Source organism: Balaenoptera physalus (assembly GCF_965194825.1).
Source record: "Balaenoptera physalus genome assembly, chromosome: 20".
Lineage (NCBI taxonomy): Eukaryota > Metazoa > Chordata > Mammalia > Artiodactyla > Balaenopteridae > Balaenoptera > Balaenoptera physalus.
This window is the reverse complement of record NC_138901.1, coordinates 18,568,775-18,586,736: the sequence shown is the minus strand read 5'-3', so window position 1 is coordinate 18,586,736 and position 17,962 is coordinate 18,568,775. Positions and strand designations below refer to the sequence as shown.

The 17,962-nt window shown below is 34.6% G+C and overlaps 1 protein-coding gene across 7 annotated transcripts in view; it reads left to right on the top strand.

Annotated features, from left to right (window-relative positions):
* Positions 1-17,962, top strand: part of FBXO47 (F-box protein 47) — a 48,314-nt gene that overhangs the window by 22,875 nt on the left and 7,477 nt on the right. For 3 of the 7 annotated variants that reach the window (XM_082442382.1, XM_082442381.1, XM_082442378.1), the window contains exons 2-10: positions 985-1,191; positions 1,650-1,820; positions 4,477-4,553; positions 5,877-5,954; positions 7,579-7,687; positions 12,301-12,477; positions 13,965-14,111; positions 14,785-14,927; positions 17,237-17,396. In XM_082442382.1, the coding sequence (XP_082298508.1) occupies positions 1,011-1,191; positions 1,650-1,820; positions 4,477-4,553; positions 5,877-5,954; positions 7,579-7,687; positions 12,301-12,477; positions 13,965-14,111; positions 14,785-14,927; positions 17,237-17,396 (1,243 nt within the window). In that variant the 5' untranslated portion in view covers positions 985-1,010. Of the gene's footprint in view, positions 1-120; positions 1,192-1,649; positions 1,821-4,476; positions 4,554-5,876; positions 5,955-7,578; positions 7,688-12,300; positions 12,478-13,964; positions 14,112-14,784; positions 14,928-17,236; positions 17,397-17,962 lie in introns of those variants that run through there. The other 4 variants (XM_082442380.1, XM_082442379.1, XM_082442383.1 and 1 more) reach the window with 4 other exon arrangements.

The window sequence follows — 17,962 nt, the reverse complement described above, 5'->3', positions numbered from 1 at the left end:
GGCCCCAGTGAGAGGCCCGCGCACCGCGATGAAGAGTGGCCCCTGCTCGCCGCAACTAGAGAAAGCCCTTGCACAGAAACGAAGACCCAACACAGCCATTAAAAAAAAAAAAAAAAAACTGAAAAAGCAGATTGCAAAATAGTGTGAACAGAGATTCCCTCTTTTTTTGTAAAAATGAAATGTATATGTAAAATTCTGGAATGATATAAACCAAAGTGCTTAATTTTAAATGTTAAAAACCAAATGAATTTAATTTTCTTCTTTTTGTTTTGCTGTATTTTGTAAAATTTTGACAATGCACACGTTACTTGTGTAATTTTAATGATTATTTTTAAATATCTGCTAAATTGAATGTTGAAGCAAAGTGCTATGTATAGTATGTTTTTTTTTTAAATTAATTTCTTTATTTTTGGCTGTGTTGGGTCTTCGTTTCTGTGCGAGGGCTTTCTCTAGTTGCGGCGAGCGGGGGCCACTCTTCATCGCGGTGCGTGGGCCTCTCACTGTCGCGGAGCACAGGCTCCAGACGCGCAGGCTCAGTAGTTGTGGCTCATGGGCTTAGTTGCTCCGCGGCATGTGGGATCTTCCCGGACGAGGGCTCGAACCCGTGTCTCCTGCATTGGCAGGCGGATTCTTAACCACTGTGCCACCAGGGAAGCCCCTTTAAAAATGTCACATAAAAATGTCACATTTCTTTTCTTAGAATATATCTCATCCAAATATACATCTCATTTTCTGCTAAAGCTCTATCTAAACTATTTGGCTAAGAGGGAAAAGATCTTTAAGTATTTCATATCATGCTGAGATGAATAAATAGACTCTACTGGTTGGACTCCATAAATTGGACATCACATTAAAAGTTTTGTAAATATAAAGAGACGGGTGTTGCCCATCAAAGTATGAACCTCTCCATTTAAAAAAACAACAGCTCTTCATCATTATGACTTCCTTTCTTCGTTGTCTCTTTTACTTTGTTTTTCTAATCAGGATAAATTCATGAGATAAGAAAAAGGATGGCATCTAGAGTAAATACCAGTTTCACTTTGATTCCCAACCAGAAATACAGACGTAGTAATCATCGATCCAGCCATTTTCCCAACATCCTTGACCCAGATTCTCAGCCCTTATCAACGCTTGGAAATTTTAAAGCCTTGCCATTGGAAATATTCCAAATAATCTTAAGATGTTTGTCAGGTGAGGTTTGGGGTCTATGAGTAGGCTACATGGACAATTGAATGTTTTATTTTCCCCAAGAACTAGTTTGTCATCTTAGGCCCTGCTAGAATGTTAATGGTGTTCACATTTTTTATTTTTAAAATTTCATCAGTGTTAGGTAAGTGGTACTCAAAGAAAATATTATACTCAAATGCTTTAAAACATGTTACTAATTATAATGACATGGTAATTTGACTGTTACATCCCCAATGTTTCTAATTCATTGAGAACTAGATTTAAAACAATTTTAAGATTTTCCTTTTTCCCCACTTTTATTAATTTATTATTTATTTATTTATTAGTATTAATAATATTATTATTGTTATTAATCTATTATAAATTAATAGATTGTGCTAATAGTGATGTTCTTGTATTTAAGCCGTTCATATATATGTGTGTGTGTGTATATATATATATATATATGTTTCTTTTGATAGTGAAGGATATCAGCATGCTAAGCATGGTGTCCAAAACAGTCAGCCAGCACATTATTAATTATATCTCAACCTCATCAGGAAGCAAAAGACTTTTACTACAGGACTTTCATAACCTTGAGCTGCCTGACAGGAGACAAGACTCCACTATATTGGAACACTACAGATCTCTAGGTAATTTATGTAATGTAATGAGAAGTGTAACAAGTAAAGAACTATACTTAGTTAAGGGGATTTTATTATACAATTCTGTAAGGCCTGTGCGAAATGGAATACTTCCTATTTCTATGATGCTTTTACTCTTCAGTGTGAGGACTTTCCCTTAATAACAGTCCCTTACACTTATATTTAAAGATGAGAGAATGCACTTTAAAGTGTCAGTCCTTGTGATTTCATGTGGATACAATGTCACCTGTGCTTATTGTCTAGGTGGCTTGCCAGTTTAGGAAATTGATGTATTTTTCTATGCTTTACTTCCTGTGAATCCAATGAGTTTTATCTCTGTACTGCTTTTCCCTTTCAACCATAATCTAGTTCTTAAAATAGAAATTTAAGCATATTATTGTGGAAAATCACTTATTCTCTTATCAGAAACAGTGGTTTTCTTTTTTTTTTAAAGCACTGTGCACATTTACTAATAAATCATTATGCTATTATTAAATTAACCTTATCAAAGGAAATTCTGGACAATTTCTTCCCTTGATTTGTAATCATTTATGTCTTTTACCCCATTCATTGATTTCATTCTCCCTAAGAGTGCTGAAATAAAATTCTAATTTTGACTTGACTAATGACACCAGTTTAATTATGAAGCTACTTATAATTAACCAAAACATGGCAATAAAAGTAAATATCAGAGTGATGTTGAGATGTAAATAAAGGCGTAAGAGTCAGTTGCCTTTTAGTAGCCCAAGGATGCCTAGCTTTAAGATAATAAAATAAGACTATATAGATGTGTAAATACATCAAAGTGTATTTGACAAGTATACTTAGTAAGGCTAAATGAAAGGTCTGTAATCTGGTTACAATGTTATTGGTTTCAGTATTTATGATTAGGCTTTGTGAAGCCTGTAACAGAATAGGGCAATTACTTTTTGCTACTTGTCATTGTGAATATCTTTTTTCCAGTATCATCGGCTGCGGAGGAAGGCTACTTGGGAAAAACTTATTCTTTAGTTTTAATTTGAAAGAATTTTTTCTCCCTGACCAGGTTCAATTGCATAAACAAACAAAATAGCATTAAGACAATTATGTGGATAATTCAGTTAAAAATACAAATATGTATTAATCTTAAAAGCTAGCTTTTAAAAATGGTTTTACTCATGTAATGATTTCAACCTTCCATTTAAATTTTGTGCAGACACCTAGCTTATGACTAATTCTTTAGACAAATGTTTTATATACTTACCATTTCCTCATGTTGCCATTCCTATCTGATCTGTTCTTGTTTTCCGACATTAAAATAACATTTTCAGAATTCTCCATTCTAAGGATTATAAATTTTAATTTGCTTCTTCATACAAAACAGAGCAGATGGCCAGTGTGGAAAGAACATTACATCTGACTCTATTTTAGTGGGAAGAAATTAAAGAAGTTAGTCTCTAAAGGGTATAGCAGAGCACCTGTGTTAAAAGAACAAATAAGTCAGCCAGTATTGGTTTTTATGGTAAATTGAAACCCTTAAAAATAGGCGTTCTACATTAGAAAAGGCAACCAACATACAGTTATAGCTTACAATTCCCCAGCTATGATATGCCATGGGACTGGATGCCAAAACATGAAAGGAAGAGAACTCACCCTGAAAACTAAACACTGAAAATGTCTTTTTATGTACAAAAATAAGGAGGGCTTATGTTTAAAACTCAATTCTGGTCATGTGTTGCCCAAACATAGCAACTTCTAAAAATAGATTCAATTCCCATAGATTCTACAGAATTATATATAAAGTAGTTATTATATTATGTAAAAAAGTAAATGCAGAGAAGATGAAAACTGAAGAAAGTCGTGATATTCAGATATATATTTTCCTACCATGTATCTTATTTTTAGTTTGAGGACATTTGGCCTTATAGGAATGTTAACAATGTATTGCCATTTTAGGAAAACAGAACACTTAAAGTTAGAGGAAACAAATTACAACCATACACTTCCTGTCACTGTAGTTCAAGTTACATATCTCACTGGGAAACTGAAGGGTTTTTTTTTTTTTTTTAAATATCTAAACACAAAATTCTATACATTCTTAACATGCAAGCCCCATAAAAGGATATCTCTGAAGGAAGAGATAAATATTTCATCCAAACTGGATACTTTCTGTGAGAGAAAAACCGACTTCTAATCTCTGAAATTTTAAGTACTTACGACTTCAAGTTTTTGTATTTGGAGAAAGGAGTACAAAATCTCTTTTCTCATTCTTTCCATTAGCAACTCTTAAAACATTTTCCATGGTGGACATGAGCTTAATTTTAAGAGATATTGGAATATGTTTTCTGTGGAATAAAGACAGTAGAGTTTCCCTGTTGTGTTTCGTGTTTGGTTATTGTATCTTTTTAAATCTAAATACTTTCTCGTATCTGTACTATAGCATCAATTTCACAATTTTTTGTAAGATTTTATGCCATAGCCTCTTAGGTGGACACCAGAGTCACTTGGTAAACACCATATATAAGTGTTCTGCACCCTTCCTCCCAAACTTCCTCTTAAAAACTCTATCAGCTCACAGCCCACTATCGTATACTTGACTTTCAGGAAACATTATGCTGTGAGTTATAGATATTCTTAAGTTAATTACATTGTTGTCATTTTTTCATGTGTCTCTTTACTTTCTCAGGTCTACTGTTTAAAAGATGTACATTGCTGCTACCCACAAAGGAAAGACTAAAGTACATTCACAAGATACTCGCAGAAGTAAGATCATACTTCTGAATTAGCTCACAGTCTTGATTTCCAGTAAAGATATTTTATTATTAATGTCTTATACTCATTTTAAATCTATCTTTAATTAGTAGAATTTCATGAATTGGTACTAAAAAATTGGTTGATGATAATCTAATACTTTACCAAGTGCTCAGAGATTATAAAACACCAAAATGTAGTATAAGAGTATTTTACTTATTATAAAATAATTTTTACATATACCTAAGTACATCATTCAAGTTTATTAGGTTTATCGGAGTAATAAAAGTATTTTTACCTCATGTGGGAATTCTGAGGTTGTTTTAAAGTGGTGATTTAGATATTTTATTAAAATGAAAATTATTTCCAAATGTTAACATTTTACTATTTAAATATATGTATTAAAACTATTTTTAATATATAAAATGACGAACCTTTTATGATAATTTATGATTTGGAAATGTGTATCAATATGTTTGGGCATAATCTCTGTTAGACATTGAGTTTTACTATATAAACCTAATACATATCTAATACTGCTGATTCAGTTTTACACTCAATATGCAAACTGTTTCTGATCCACTGGCTTTTTTCATGTCAGTGTTTGCATTGAGTTCAGCTGTATGGTATTGCAGCAGCTTCCAAGATGATCTTCCTGCCATTCACTTCTTCACTTCCCAAGACATTCTAAATGCTGAATCACTTACATCAAATTAATTTTCTTGCTTTTAAAAATATTTCCGTGGCTACTCAATTTCATCAAGATAAGGTCCGAAGTCCACAGGTGGTATTTAGGGTTCCCCCTGACAGTGCAGCCTTACTTTCTACTACTTTGAGCCTAATTAAGCTGCTCATATCTTTCTGTCCAAATGAATATTTAAAATTTTTACCTCTATACCATTTTGCCCTTATTGTTTCCCTCACCAATACGATCTATTGATTATATTTGAATCCTACTTAAAGACATTGCTTGTTTCACATCCTTCATAAGCTTTTTTAATCATTCTCAAAATTATCTTTTCCCTGCTTTCATTGTATCTGATATGTTTGGTCATTTTAGCATTTATACATACTTTATCCTGAAATATAAAATTAATTTCATGTATGTATATCTTATTGTTCTAAAAAAATTGTGAGCTCCTTGAGGCAAAGACTTTGTTTTATATTTCTTTCATAATCCCCACCTATATAACATGAGACTAATCAGTTATTTAGTGTTTTAGTTATTTTCAGTTTAGACTGAAAACAATCCTTGCGTATTTCCATTAAATTTGAATGTCAAATCATTGCACAGTTCCACTGAAAAGGAGGAATTAACAGTTGTTCTCTTTACAGGTTTCCTGTTTTAAATTTAACGGCTGTGTAGCTCCATTGCAATGTTTAGGATTACCATGTTACGGCATGTTTTTACAGGTACATTTTTTTTTTAGTGAAAGAAGAAAAGGAATTCTTTTTGAACTGTTATCAAGTAGAGCATGTAATCTGTCTTTCTATAGGATAATAAAAGTAATAATGATCTAAAAAGAAAACAAAATAACATTGTAAAGGTTTGAGAATGTGTTAATCTAATAATATGTTTGCCACCTCAGATTTTCTTCTTGGATTTCTCACTGGTAAGAAATGTTTAACACTTAATTTGCTCTATACCCTTGAATGTCCTTGAAGTTTCCAGCCAATTGTAATGACTAGAAATATTGTGGGGTAGAGGGTGTGTGTGTGCAATGAGTTTTAAGTCTTGGGCTAGTTATTTAGGATATGATCTTAGAAATGAACTGTATAAAAAAAATAGTAACTATAGGAAATGATAGGGATAACTAACCTTTTTGTGGTAATTATTTATATATATATATATATATATATATATATATATATATAATTACTGTGTTATATGCCTTTAACTTATACAATGTTATACATCAATTATATCTCAGTAAACCTGGGAGGGGGGAAGAAATCAACTGGATGATTTTAAGAACATTTTTTACTATTTTATTATAAACAAAGAAGATAATAACATTATTATTAATGCTGTTCAATATATTATTAATATATTGCACTGTTCTAAGCAGTTTGCATGTATTAACTTACTTAACTATTACAGCAACCTTATGAGGTTTACAACAATCTTACAACAGTCTTGCTTATATCCCATCCTGCCAGCCAGCCACCATCTGCGTGTACAGATTCCAGGGGCATAGGCCCTCCTTCTAGCCCTCTTCCAAGATAGATAGATTTCTGCTTTTTCTTTTTCCCTTTGGAACAGGTAATATGAGCACATGTATTCATATAAAATTCAAAAGGTACAAAATGGTATAAAGTGAATTGTAAGTCTCCTCCCAGGCCTGTTCCTTGTTCACAGAGTTCCCTTCAACAGAAGTAACCACTGTTAGCAGTTTCTAGTATGTCCTTCCAAAGAGAATAAGATTCATTTTTAAACTACTAAAATGTAGTTCAACTATTTTAAGAAAAATTGATATGATTAATCAACTTTTTCAAAATCTGCATATAGTTGAATACCATTTGAATTTTTTCATATATGTTTAACTGTACATTCTGGTCTCCTCAAAGATAATTATTATATTTGGTCCTAATAAAAATTGGTTTTTGTTCACACCCAAATGTCGTAAATAAATGCTCATAATTGTCACATTAAAATGAGGTCATTATCATTTGTAAGCAATAGCATAAATGATAGCTAGAGGGGATCAAAAGGGTTCTACTGTAGTCTAAAACTAAGCCACAGTATGGTTGTGAGTCAGATGTCTAAAGTTGTATCTATATTGTCAGAGTTCAGGATTCAGTACCATTTAGTTCCCTGAAAAGATACTCCCTATGCAACCAAAAAGAAACTGGATTTTGGAGCATTTCTAGGTTTTGTTTATATAAAATTTCCTATGAATTTGAACAGTTCCATAGTGGATAAAAATTGCACATTGCCTCGATTTTATGCTACTGCAGTTATGGTCATAAGGCAATAGTGACTTACGTTTTGATTTGATGGTTTGAACATCTGAAATGTTTCCTTTATCATCCTCAGACCTTAACAGCAGGATGGGATGAACTTGAGTGCCATCGTGTTTATAACTTCTTATGTGAGCTGACTAATCTCTCCCGCAAGATGCAGACAGTTGTCTGCAGCAAACCAGGTAAAGAACTAAAATTCAGAGATAACATTATACAGAGATTAAAATAGAAAAAAAAAAGTATAGTTCTAAAGTGTATTTCAAAATAAATTGTGGCATTCGTTTGTAGTAAAAAGACAAAGAGATGTAAGGGAATGATAAACACTGAATCAGATAGTGAGGCAGAAGTGGCCTGTGATTAGAGAAAGAGAAGCGCTCACAGGGCTTCAACCACATTAATAATATTTTATTCCTTAAGCTGGTGGAGGATACAAAGGTGTTCATTATAGTATTCTTTAAACTTCTATATATACCTGAAATAGTTCATATTTTTAAAATTATAAGAGGGACTTCCCTGGCAGTCCAGTGGTTAGGACTCCATGCTTCCACTGCGGGGGGCATGGGTTTGATCCCTGGTTGGGGAACTAAGATCCTGCATGCCACACGGTGCAGCCACAAAAAAAATTATAAGAACCCTACAATTTAGCAATTTCACTCTGAGAAACTCCCACAGTATGCACAAGGAGATGTATAAGAATGAGCATTGCAGCATGTAACCAGGGAAAGCTGCAAACAATGTAATGCCTGTTGTCAGGAGAATGGATAAATGAATTATGGCATATTTATACAATTAAAACCATTAGTAGTGGGCTTCCCTGGTGGTGCAGTGGTTGAGAATCTGCCTGCCAATGCAGGGGACATGGGTTCGAGCCCTGGTCCCGGAAGATCCCACATGCCACGGAGTAATTAAGCCCATGTGCCACAACTACTGACCCTGCGCTCTAGAGCCTGCGAGCCACAACTACTGAGCCCACGTGCCACAACTACTGAAGCCCGCGCGCCTAGAGCCCGTGCTCCACAACAAGAGAAGCCACCACAATGAGAAGCCTGTGCACTGCAACGAAGAGTAGCCCCTGCTCGCTGCAACTAGAGAGAAGCCCATGCACAGCAACGAAGACCCAACCCAGCCAAAAATAAAAATAAATAAATTTATTAAAAAAAAAAACATTAGTAGTTAAAATGAATTAACTAGAGCCATGTGTATTACTATGGATAAATCTCAAAATATAATTTGAGAAAAAAAGGTTACCAAACAATACTTTTAATATGATACCATTTATATACATATTAAAAACATGCAAAACAATTCTATATATTCTTTATGGTTATATACATATGTAAAAAAGTATAAAAACATAGTTGGGAGGTATGATAGTTAATTTTGAGTGTCAACTTGGGTAGGCCACAGTACCCAGATATTTGGTCAAACATTATTCTAGATGTTTCTTTGAAGTTATTTTTTAGATGAGATTAACATTTAACTCAGTAGATTTTGAGTAAAGTAGATTACCCTCCATAATGTGAGTGGGCCTCATCCAATCACTTGAAGGCCTTAACAGAAAAAGACTCCCCTCCCCAAACAAGAAAGAATGCTACCAACAGACTGCCTTTGGACTTGAACTAGAACTCTTCTCTTGTCTGCAGCCTGCCACCCTACCCTGCAGATTATGGACTTGCCAAGCTTCCAGAATCCTCATGAGCAAATTCCTCAAAATAAATCCTTCTCTATGTATATACACACATCCTGTTAGTTTTGTTTCTCTAGAGAAAGCTGACTAATACAGGAGGGATAAAACCCAATTCAAGATGGTGATTACCTCTGGGGAGGAAGGAGATTGGGACTGATACACAAAAAGTTTTAACTATATCAGAATGTTGTATTTATTTTTAAAAATCTGAAGCAAATATAGCAAAAAAATAAAGATTTGACAAAGCTAGCTGATCAGTACACAGTGTTTGTTATAGTATCTCTGCTTTTCTGTCAGCTTGAAATATTTCATTATGAAACAAATCATGGCAGATTTTTTTTTTAAAGGCAGACATAGAAGCCCAATGAAACAATAACAAAATTAATTTATCATGTCCCTCTCTTGATCAAAAAGTTTTATTAGCTTCCTTATATCTTCAAAATAAAGCCCAAACTATTTATATTGGCCTTCATATTCTAATCCTAACTTACTTTTTCAAAATTATTGCCCACTACCTCTGTATCAGTTTGACATAGGCATATTGCTCTACTCACTGTATCTCAGACACCTCTTACACATTTCTACCTCATACCTTTTATTCATTCTCTCTTTTTCCTGAAATACCATCTCTCCTTTTCACCCTTGAAGACCCAATTTACCTGACCTCCTCTGTAAAGCCTTTCCTGATCTTCCCAGACCTGCAATAATCTCTCTCCTCTAAACTTCTGTGTTACTTGACTTAACACATCAGGAGATACTTACATATGGCCTTAGTGCATTGGCAGACTTTCCATTTACACTTGTCTTATCTACAAGTAAGTAGAACATAAATGGTATAAAAATATAAAATGTAAAATGGTGCCACCACCAGGGAAAACAGTTTGGACATTCCTCAAAAAGCTAAAGGTGGAGTTATCATATGACTCAGCAATTGCACTCCTAGGTACATAACTAAGGAAACTGAGAGCAGGAACAAGGACAAATACTTGTATACCAGGGTTCACTGAAGCATTATTTTCAATAGCCAAAAACTGGAAACAACCCAAGTGTTCATTAATAGATGAATGAATAGACAAAATGTGGCATATACATACAATGGAATATTATTCAGTCATAAAAAGGGGTGAAGTTTTGATACAGGCCACAACATGGATGAACACTGAAAATATATAATAAGGGGCTTCCCTGGTGGCACAGTGGTTAAAAGTACGCCTGCCAGTGCAGGGGACACAGGTTTGAGCCCTGGTCTGGGAAGATCCCACATGCCACGGAACAACTAAGCCTGTGCGCCACAAATACTGAGCCTGTGCTCTAGAGCCTGAGAGCCACAACTACTGAGCCCATGTGCCACAACTACTGAAGTCCGTGCGCTTAGAGCCCGTGCTCCACAGCAAGAGAAGCCACCGCAATGAGAAGCCCGCACACCGCAACGAAGAGTAGCCCCCACTTGCTGCAACTAGAGAAAGCCCATGCGTGGCAATGAAGACCCAACACACCCAAAAATAAAATATAATTAATTAATTTTAAAAATATATATATATGCTAAGTGAAATAAGTCAGACACAAAAGGACAAGTATTGTATGATTCCACTTATGTGAGGTACCTAGAACAGGCAAATTCATAAAAACAGAAAGTAGATTAGAGGTTACCAGGATCTGGGAAGATGGGGAATGTAGAGTTATTGCTTAATGGTTACAGAGTTTCTGTTTGAGAAGAGGAAAAAATTTAGAGTAAGACAGTGGTGATGGTTGAACAACACTGTGACTGTAATTGATGCCACTGAATTGTATAGTTTAAAAATGGTTAAAATAGCAAATTTTATATTATATATATTTTACCACAATTTAGGAAAATAATGCAATATATCAAAAACTGTTGAATTATATACATTAAAGGGTAAGGTATACAGTATGTAAATTATATATATTTCAATAAAGCTGTTTAATAAAAACGTGAGATACCACTTCATACCCACTAGGATGGCTAGAACCAAAAAGTCAGATAACAAGCGTTGGTGAGAATGTGGGGAATTTGGAGCCCTCATACATTGCTGGTGGGAATGCAAAATGGTGCAGTCACTTTGGAAACAATCTGGTAGTTATTCAATAATTAAATATAGAGTAACCATATGACCCAACAATCCCATTCCTAGGTGTATCCTCAAGAGAAACAAAAACATATGTCCATACAGAAACTTGTACATGAATGTTAATAGCAACATTGTTCATAATAGCCAAAAGGTGAGACAACCCAAATATCCATCGATGGGTGAATTGATAAAAAAATGTGGTATATCTATACAATGGAATATTATTTGGCCATAAAGAGGAATGAAGTATTGATACTTGCCATAACATGGATATACCTTGAAAACATACTAAGGGGACTTCCCTGGTGGTCCAGTGGTTAAGAATCTGCCTTCCAATGCAGGGAACACGGGTTCCATCCCTGGTCAGGGAACTAAGATCCCACATGCCACGGGGCAACTAAGCCCACATGCCACAACTACTGAACCCACGCACTCTGGAACCCACGCGCCGCAACAAGAGAAGCTCACGCGCTGCAATGAAAAGATCCCGCATGCCGCAACTAAGACCCAACACAGTCAAATAAATAAATAAATAAATAGAAAATAAGTATTTAAAAAAAAAAGCATGCTAAGGAAAGAAGTCAGTCACAAAAAACCACCTACTACGTGACTTCATTCATATGAAGAATAGGAAAATCTATAGAGATGGAAAGTAGTGCTTAGTGCTGGGTGTGGTAAAGGACAGAAGGATAGGAGAGTGATAGCTAAAAGAGCAGGGTTTCTTTCTGAGGTAATCAAGATGTTCTAAAATTTACTTGGTAATGGGCACATATATCTGTGAATATACTAAAAAAAAAGTTGAATTGTACACTTTAAATTGGTAAATTTTATGGGATGTAAATTGTATCCCAATAAAGTTGTTTTAAAAAAAGTAGTTCCTTGATAATCTCAAATTTTTACAGAGTAAAATGAAGTAATACTCTCAGTACAAAGCATTTAATGATGTATGTCTTGACCTATCCAATATGCATATCAATCTTTCTAGGAAGAATTGTTTACAGTTCTTTTGTCTTCATAGGAAATGCCCGAAAACTGGAGTTAAGGATCAGACTGTTCTGTAGGAACGTTCTTCTTGATCATTGGACCCATCGAAGTGATTCTGCATTTTGGTTGACGTGTATATTAAAACCATGGCCAATGGTGAATCAGGCAAGATTACTGTATATCATCTTTGGACCAGTAGCTCCTCAAGATGGTGAGCATTCATTTCTTAGGGATGTATGTTACAAAATTGGTTAATTACTTTCACTTTAGGAAACATATCTTTTTGTACCTGCTTAGTTTCATCATTCCTAATAACTGAACCGTGTTTCATGATTTCATAAATGTATACTACATTAACTTGTACGTAACTTAAGCATCAAGACAAAAATTGTTCTGCTGCAGGCCATTTCCAAATATATTCTCATCATCTCTGATTTACCCAAAATAACTGCATTTCATTTTTCTTATATATATTGGCCATGCTGCACAGCTTGTGGGTTTTTAGTTCCCTGACCAAGGATCAAACCCAGTCCCACGGCAGTGAAAGCCCGGAGTCCTAACCACTGGACCACCAAGGAATTCCCTGCATTTCATTTTTAAACATTATTATTTTTTTTAAATATACTTATTTATTTATTTTTGTCTGTGTTGGGTCTTCGTTGCTGCACACGGGCTTTCTTTAGTTGCGGTGAGCGGGGGCTACTCTTCCTTGCGGTATGTAGGCTTCTCATTGCGGTGGCTTCTCTTGTTGCAGAGCACGGGCTCTAGGCGCACAGGCTTCAGTAGTTGTGGCACATGGGCTCAGTAGTTGTGGCTCGCGGGCTCTAGAGCTCATGCTCAGTAGTTGTGGCGCATGGGCTTAGTTGTTCCGCGGCATGTGGGATCTTCCCAGGGCTCGAACCCGTGTCTCCTGCATTGGCAGGTGGATTCCCAACCACTGCGCCACCAGGGAAGCCCTTTAAACATTATCTTAACTCAAGATTATATTTGCTGCTGTAGGGGACTAATAATGCAAGGGAAGTAATGTGGTAGTCAGAATTGATGTTTTACTTAATTTGGGGTGCATCATACTATTTTTTGAAAGTTTTTGGCCTTTCTAATTAAGTTTTGCTTGGATGAATGTTAAAATTAGCATGTATTTAGTTCACACTGCCTTATATCAGGAGTTAACTAGTTTAAAGTGTGTTGAGTAGCAGCAGGAAGCCAATCTGGGATCAAATTTTGTTTGTGTGTGTAATTCACAAAGAGAATTGGTCATAGGTAAATAATAAAAAATTGACTGGATTACTCTGTTTTGATATAAATGTCTGGAAAATTCTCAAATACAAATTCTCTCTTTTTGGAAGTCTATCACTAGGTTTTATTTCATTTTAGTAAGATTATATCAATTGTTTATTTTAATTTCTGTTATGGGGTAGCATTATCTTTGAACCAGAAACAGTGTTTTGCTTGGTGAAACTACCTTTTCTTTTCCTCATTTAGCTATTGTTGCTGTGCTTCATCACATCAGTCAGAGACATTAAAATTTATACTGTTATCAGAATTGACCTTTCATTATGAAAGTTAAAATGAAAGTAGCATATATAAGTAATGGATTCCATTATGCAATCCAATTTCCTTTTTAAACAATCTGTGTAATCTTTATCACAAAGCCAACTATTCTGTCATAGCCTAGCTTTTGTTTCAATTATCATTCAGGACAGGTGGTTTGGCAGAAAATGATAGAAGAACCTGCAGATGAACCCAGTCTGAAAGGTTTGGCTGATGCCATTAAATTACTATATGATACAGGCACCAAAGGATGGACAGCAGATGATGTTATCAGTCTTGTAGATGAACTATCAGGTAAAAAGAATTATTTACCACATACAGTAATAGAAATTTGTTATTAGAATACAGTTATAAAATTGTAAGGACAACTCTATAGGTAACAAAAGAATTGCCTATTGGAAATCACTAAATGCTTTAAAATATTTAAAGTTTGGCTTTTTGTTTGAAGAGAATGCATATAATCAACTTACTTTCCTTCCATTTTCCTTGCCAATTTTATAAATATGTATTTATTGCTATTATTTGAAAGCTTCATAATTTAATTAGCTTAATTATTCCCATTTTGAAGTTCTCAGAAACACCTCCGAATGTTGGGTAAGAAGAAGGCCCTTTCCTGTTGGTACTGGCGAGATGAAACAATGTTTCGCATTCCTGCATAATCCTTTAGATTCTAAAGTTTACAAGATTTCTTTCTTTAGCAGGATTACACCACCTTGTCTATCGACCTATGTGTAGGAGAAATGCTTTGACTGTATTACTAGTATATTTGTGAGAGTCGCTGTGACTTGGCAATAAATAATCTCTGTCCCCGGTTGAATGCTGTAATCGGAAAGCATTTTTTCTGAGATTCTCCCTCGGCACTGATTGTATTTCCAATAAAGTAATATAATATTGCATGTAGTTAATGATGTTTACTATAGCTATTGTGTAATTTCTCATTAAATAACTGTTCTTTCTTTAATAAAAGTGGTTCCCCGTGAGTGGCTTCTAGAGAATAATGCACATCTCCTAATCCTAAGTGGGAACAGCATCTGTTTCACTTTCATGGCTAGTAAAGCTGTGAATGGACGGGCCATTGAACTGGCAAAGCTGATAGTCTTTTTGGCTTTGGTAAGTATAAAATAAGTTTTTTCTAGCAAATTGTTTAACATTATAGTTGACCTACTAGGGAGCTGCCCTGAAGGAACTGAAATATGTATGAAACATTTTGAAAGAATATGTATTTAAGTATATATTTTTATATATACTTTATATATATTTTAAATTTTTAAAATTTATATAATAAACTATCATATCTGGAATCATTCCTTGTGTTAACCTCTCCCCACTTCATATCTGGATTGTCATTATATAGCTCTGCCAAGTTATATTCTTTTTTTTCCCTTAAATTCCATTTAAAAATAAAGCATCCCTTATGATTTGCTCCAGGATAATCCCTGGGCAGCAGGGAGAGAATGTGTAAGTGACTGGTGGTAGAAGTGAAATAAGATTAGTAATTGTTGAAGCTAGGGAATGGATACTAGGGGGTCATAATACTACTCTCTTTACTTTTATATAGTTAAAATATTTTTCAAAATAAAAACACTTAAAAATATATTTAATATTCATTCATTTAACACAAATTGAGTGTTTACTATGGGCCATACCTGTGAGAGATTTTAGGACTGTGGAAATTAATAGAACAAATCCCTGACCAAAAGCTGCTTACATTCTTCTGAGCAATATCAAAGTATATATAAATAAATTCAATGTAATAAGTGCAAAAATATGTAAAAAAAGATACAAAGGTATCAGAGAGGAGCCAATATTGGGTGGGCGTAGAGTACAGAGAGGGCTTCCCCAGTTCCAGTAGATATAAGTTTTTTTAATGAATAGGAAGTGTTCACCAGACAGAGGGGTTCGATTATTCAAGCATGTACCTGCATGTGTTGCATAGATATCTCATTTATTTGGCTTCCATCACAGATGCCAGCCCAACCAGTGCTTCAAAAGCAATGGAATAATCTTCAGTGGGCTGTTGTGAGGAATAATTGAATGTAATCCATTTTCTACAAAATGGAGGCAGGATCTTCACCAACTCAACTGCTTAAAACATGAATGAAATCTCTGTGGCTCTTTTAAAATGTGAAGAAAGCTACTAAATTAACTGTATTCTAAATGTAAATGTTTATTTTAATAAGCAGAGGCCCTCAAAAAGAAAAAAAAAGGAAAGAGAGAATTGGAACTGCATGACTATATCAGGGAACTATAAGCGGTTCAGTATTATTTCTGAAGGGAAAAATGTGCAGAAGAGGAGGAGATGGTAAGTTTAGATAGGAAGGGAGAGGCTAGGTAAGGCAGGGCCTGGTAGACCATTCTGTGGAGCTTGAACCACAGGAGCCACACTGCTGACAAGTTTTAGGAAGCAGGGAGACATTGTCAGTTTTACGTTTTTGGAAGGTGACTTTGGCCACACTGTAGTAAAAGGAATGGAGAGGAAACCGCTAGGGGTGGAGAAACCTTCTCCGGAAAGCCTTCTCTGTTTAACATCTCAACTCTGGTCATTAATTTTCTCTAAATGGCCTCAGATTTGTCTTCTCTTTATCTTCATTTACCAGTGGTGTTCTAAGGCCACTGTATGTGTGGGGTAAGTCATCTCCCAAAATAGATTGCAAGCTCTTTGAAATCCAGGACTATGCCACTTATTTCTTTCGTAGTGCCTTGTACAGTGCTTTACACATAATAAGTAGTCAATATATCTTTCTTGTCATGTTAACATTATTTAGTTACAGTACTATATAGTTTATTTTCATGCTGTATGTTATTTGGCTATGTGAGTTAAATTGACCATTTAAGATGTTAGTAAATAAACCTTTTTCCTTTCAGTCAGTTTTACCTATAAACATGTAATTTTCACTTTATCTGTCTTTTAAATAATAGAGAAATATTCCCTACTACTCTCAGTATGGAAAGTTGGTGTCACTATAGGGTTCTCTTGCCTGTTGAAATTGTCTGTCACCCTCATTGGACTCCTTGAAAATAGAGGCCGTGTCTTTATGGCTTACCATTGTATCCCCAGCTCTTAGCATGTGCTCAATAAACACTTATTGAATGAATGAGCAGGAGCCTTGTTTTTCATGTTTAATAATTGTTTTCAATATTATTTCTTACATTAATAAATAGATATTCTATGATAATCTTTTTTTCTATGATAATCTTGAACCAGGCTTTTTTTACTTCACACTTTTCCCCACTAAATTTATACCATTTGAAAGCAAAGAAGTATTAGATATAAGAGCATTTCCCATTTATAGACTCAACATGATGTTATATGTATTAAATTCTGTAAAATTATAAACGGTCATTGTTAATACCATTTTCAAATTCTACAGCTTTCTTCAAATGAAGATTTACCATAATGCTTTGTATGTCTAAATCAGGTATGTGAGAAAGAACTATACTGCATGGATTGGGCAGTTAAAATGACGCAAAAAGTCTGTAAAGTCTTTAGCACTCCGGTGGAAAGAAATAACTTCCTGCAGAGTGTGGCAAATGCATTTGCGTATGTGATAATGGAAATGCTACAATCAGTTATGTCTGGTGAGTATGCATGTAGATGGTGCACAGTTGTGAGTAAAGTGCATTCTAGTCTCCCCTTAAGACATAGATAATTCTGTGTAGACTTTTATATCTAAGCTAAAAATAGAAAAATCAGACATTGTTTTTCCATGAGATATATTTAGTTCCTGGTTTCGTCACTTTTTAAATCTGGTATTAGTTTTAATGGAAAACATAAAGTTGAAGAGTCTGCTCTGAAAGGAACTAATTTCACTTCTGCACAGCAAAAAATTTTAACTTGCTTACTTAACCAACTATCATAATCGTAATATTCTTTATTTGTATAGTTTACACATATATATTTTTATAGTTTTATTAGGTGCCCAACATGATAATTAACCCTATTTTACAGATGAGAAAACTAAGGCTTAGAGAAATTACCTGACTTGCCCAAGGTCATGAAGTTAGAAGCAGTAAAGCATGCACCAGCATCTTTTTCTTCTGATTTCTAATTCAGAGCTCTAAATATAATTCCATGATTTCAATGGTTAACGTCTGACTTAGGGAAAATCACTAACTAGTCTTCTGTTACATATTATTAGGGAAAT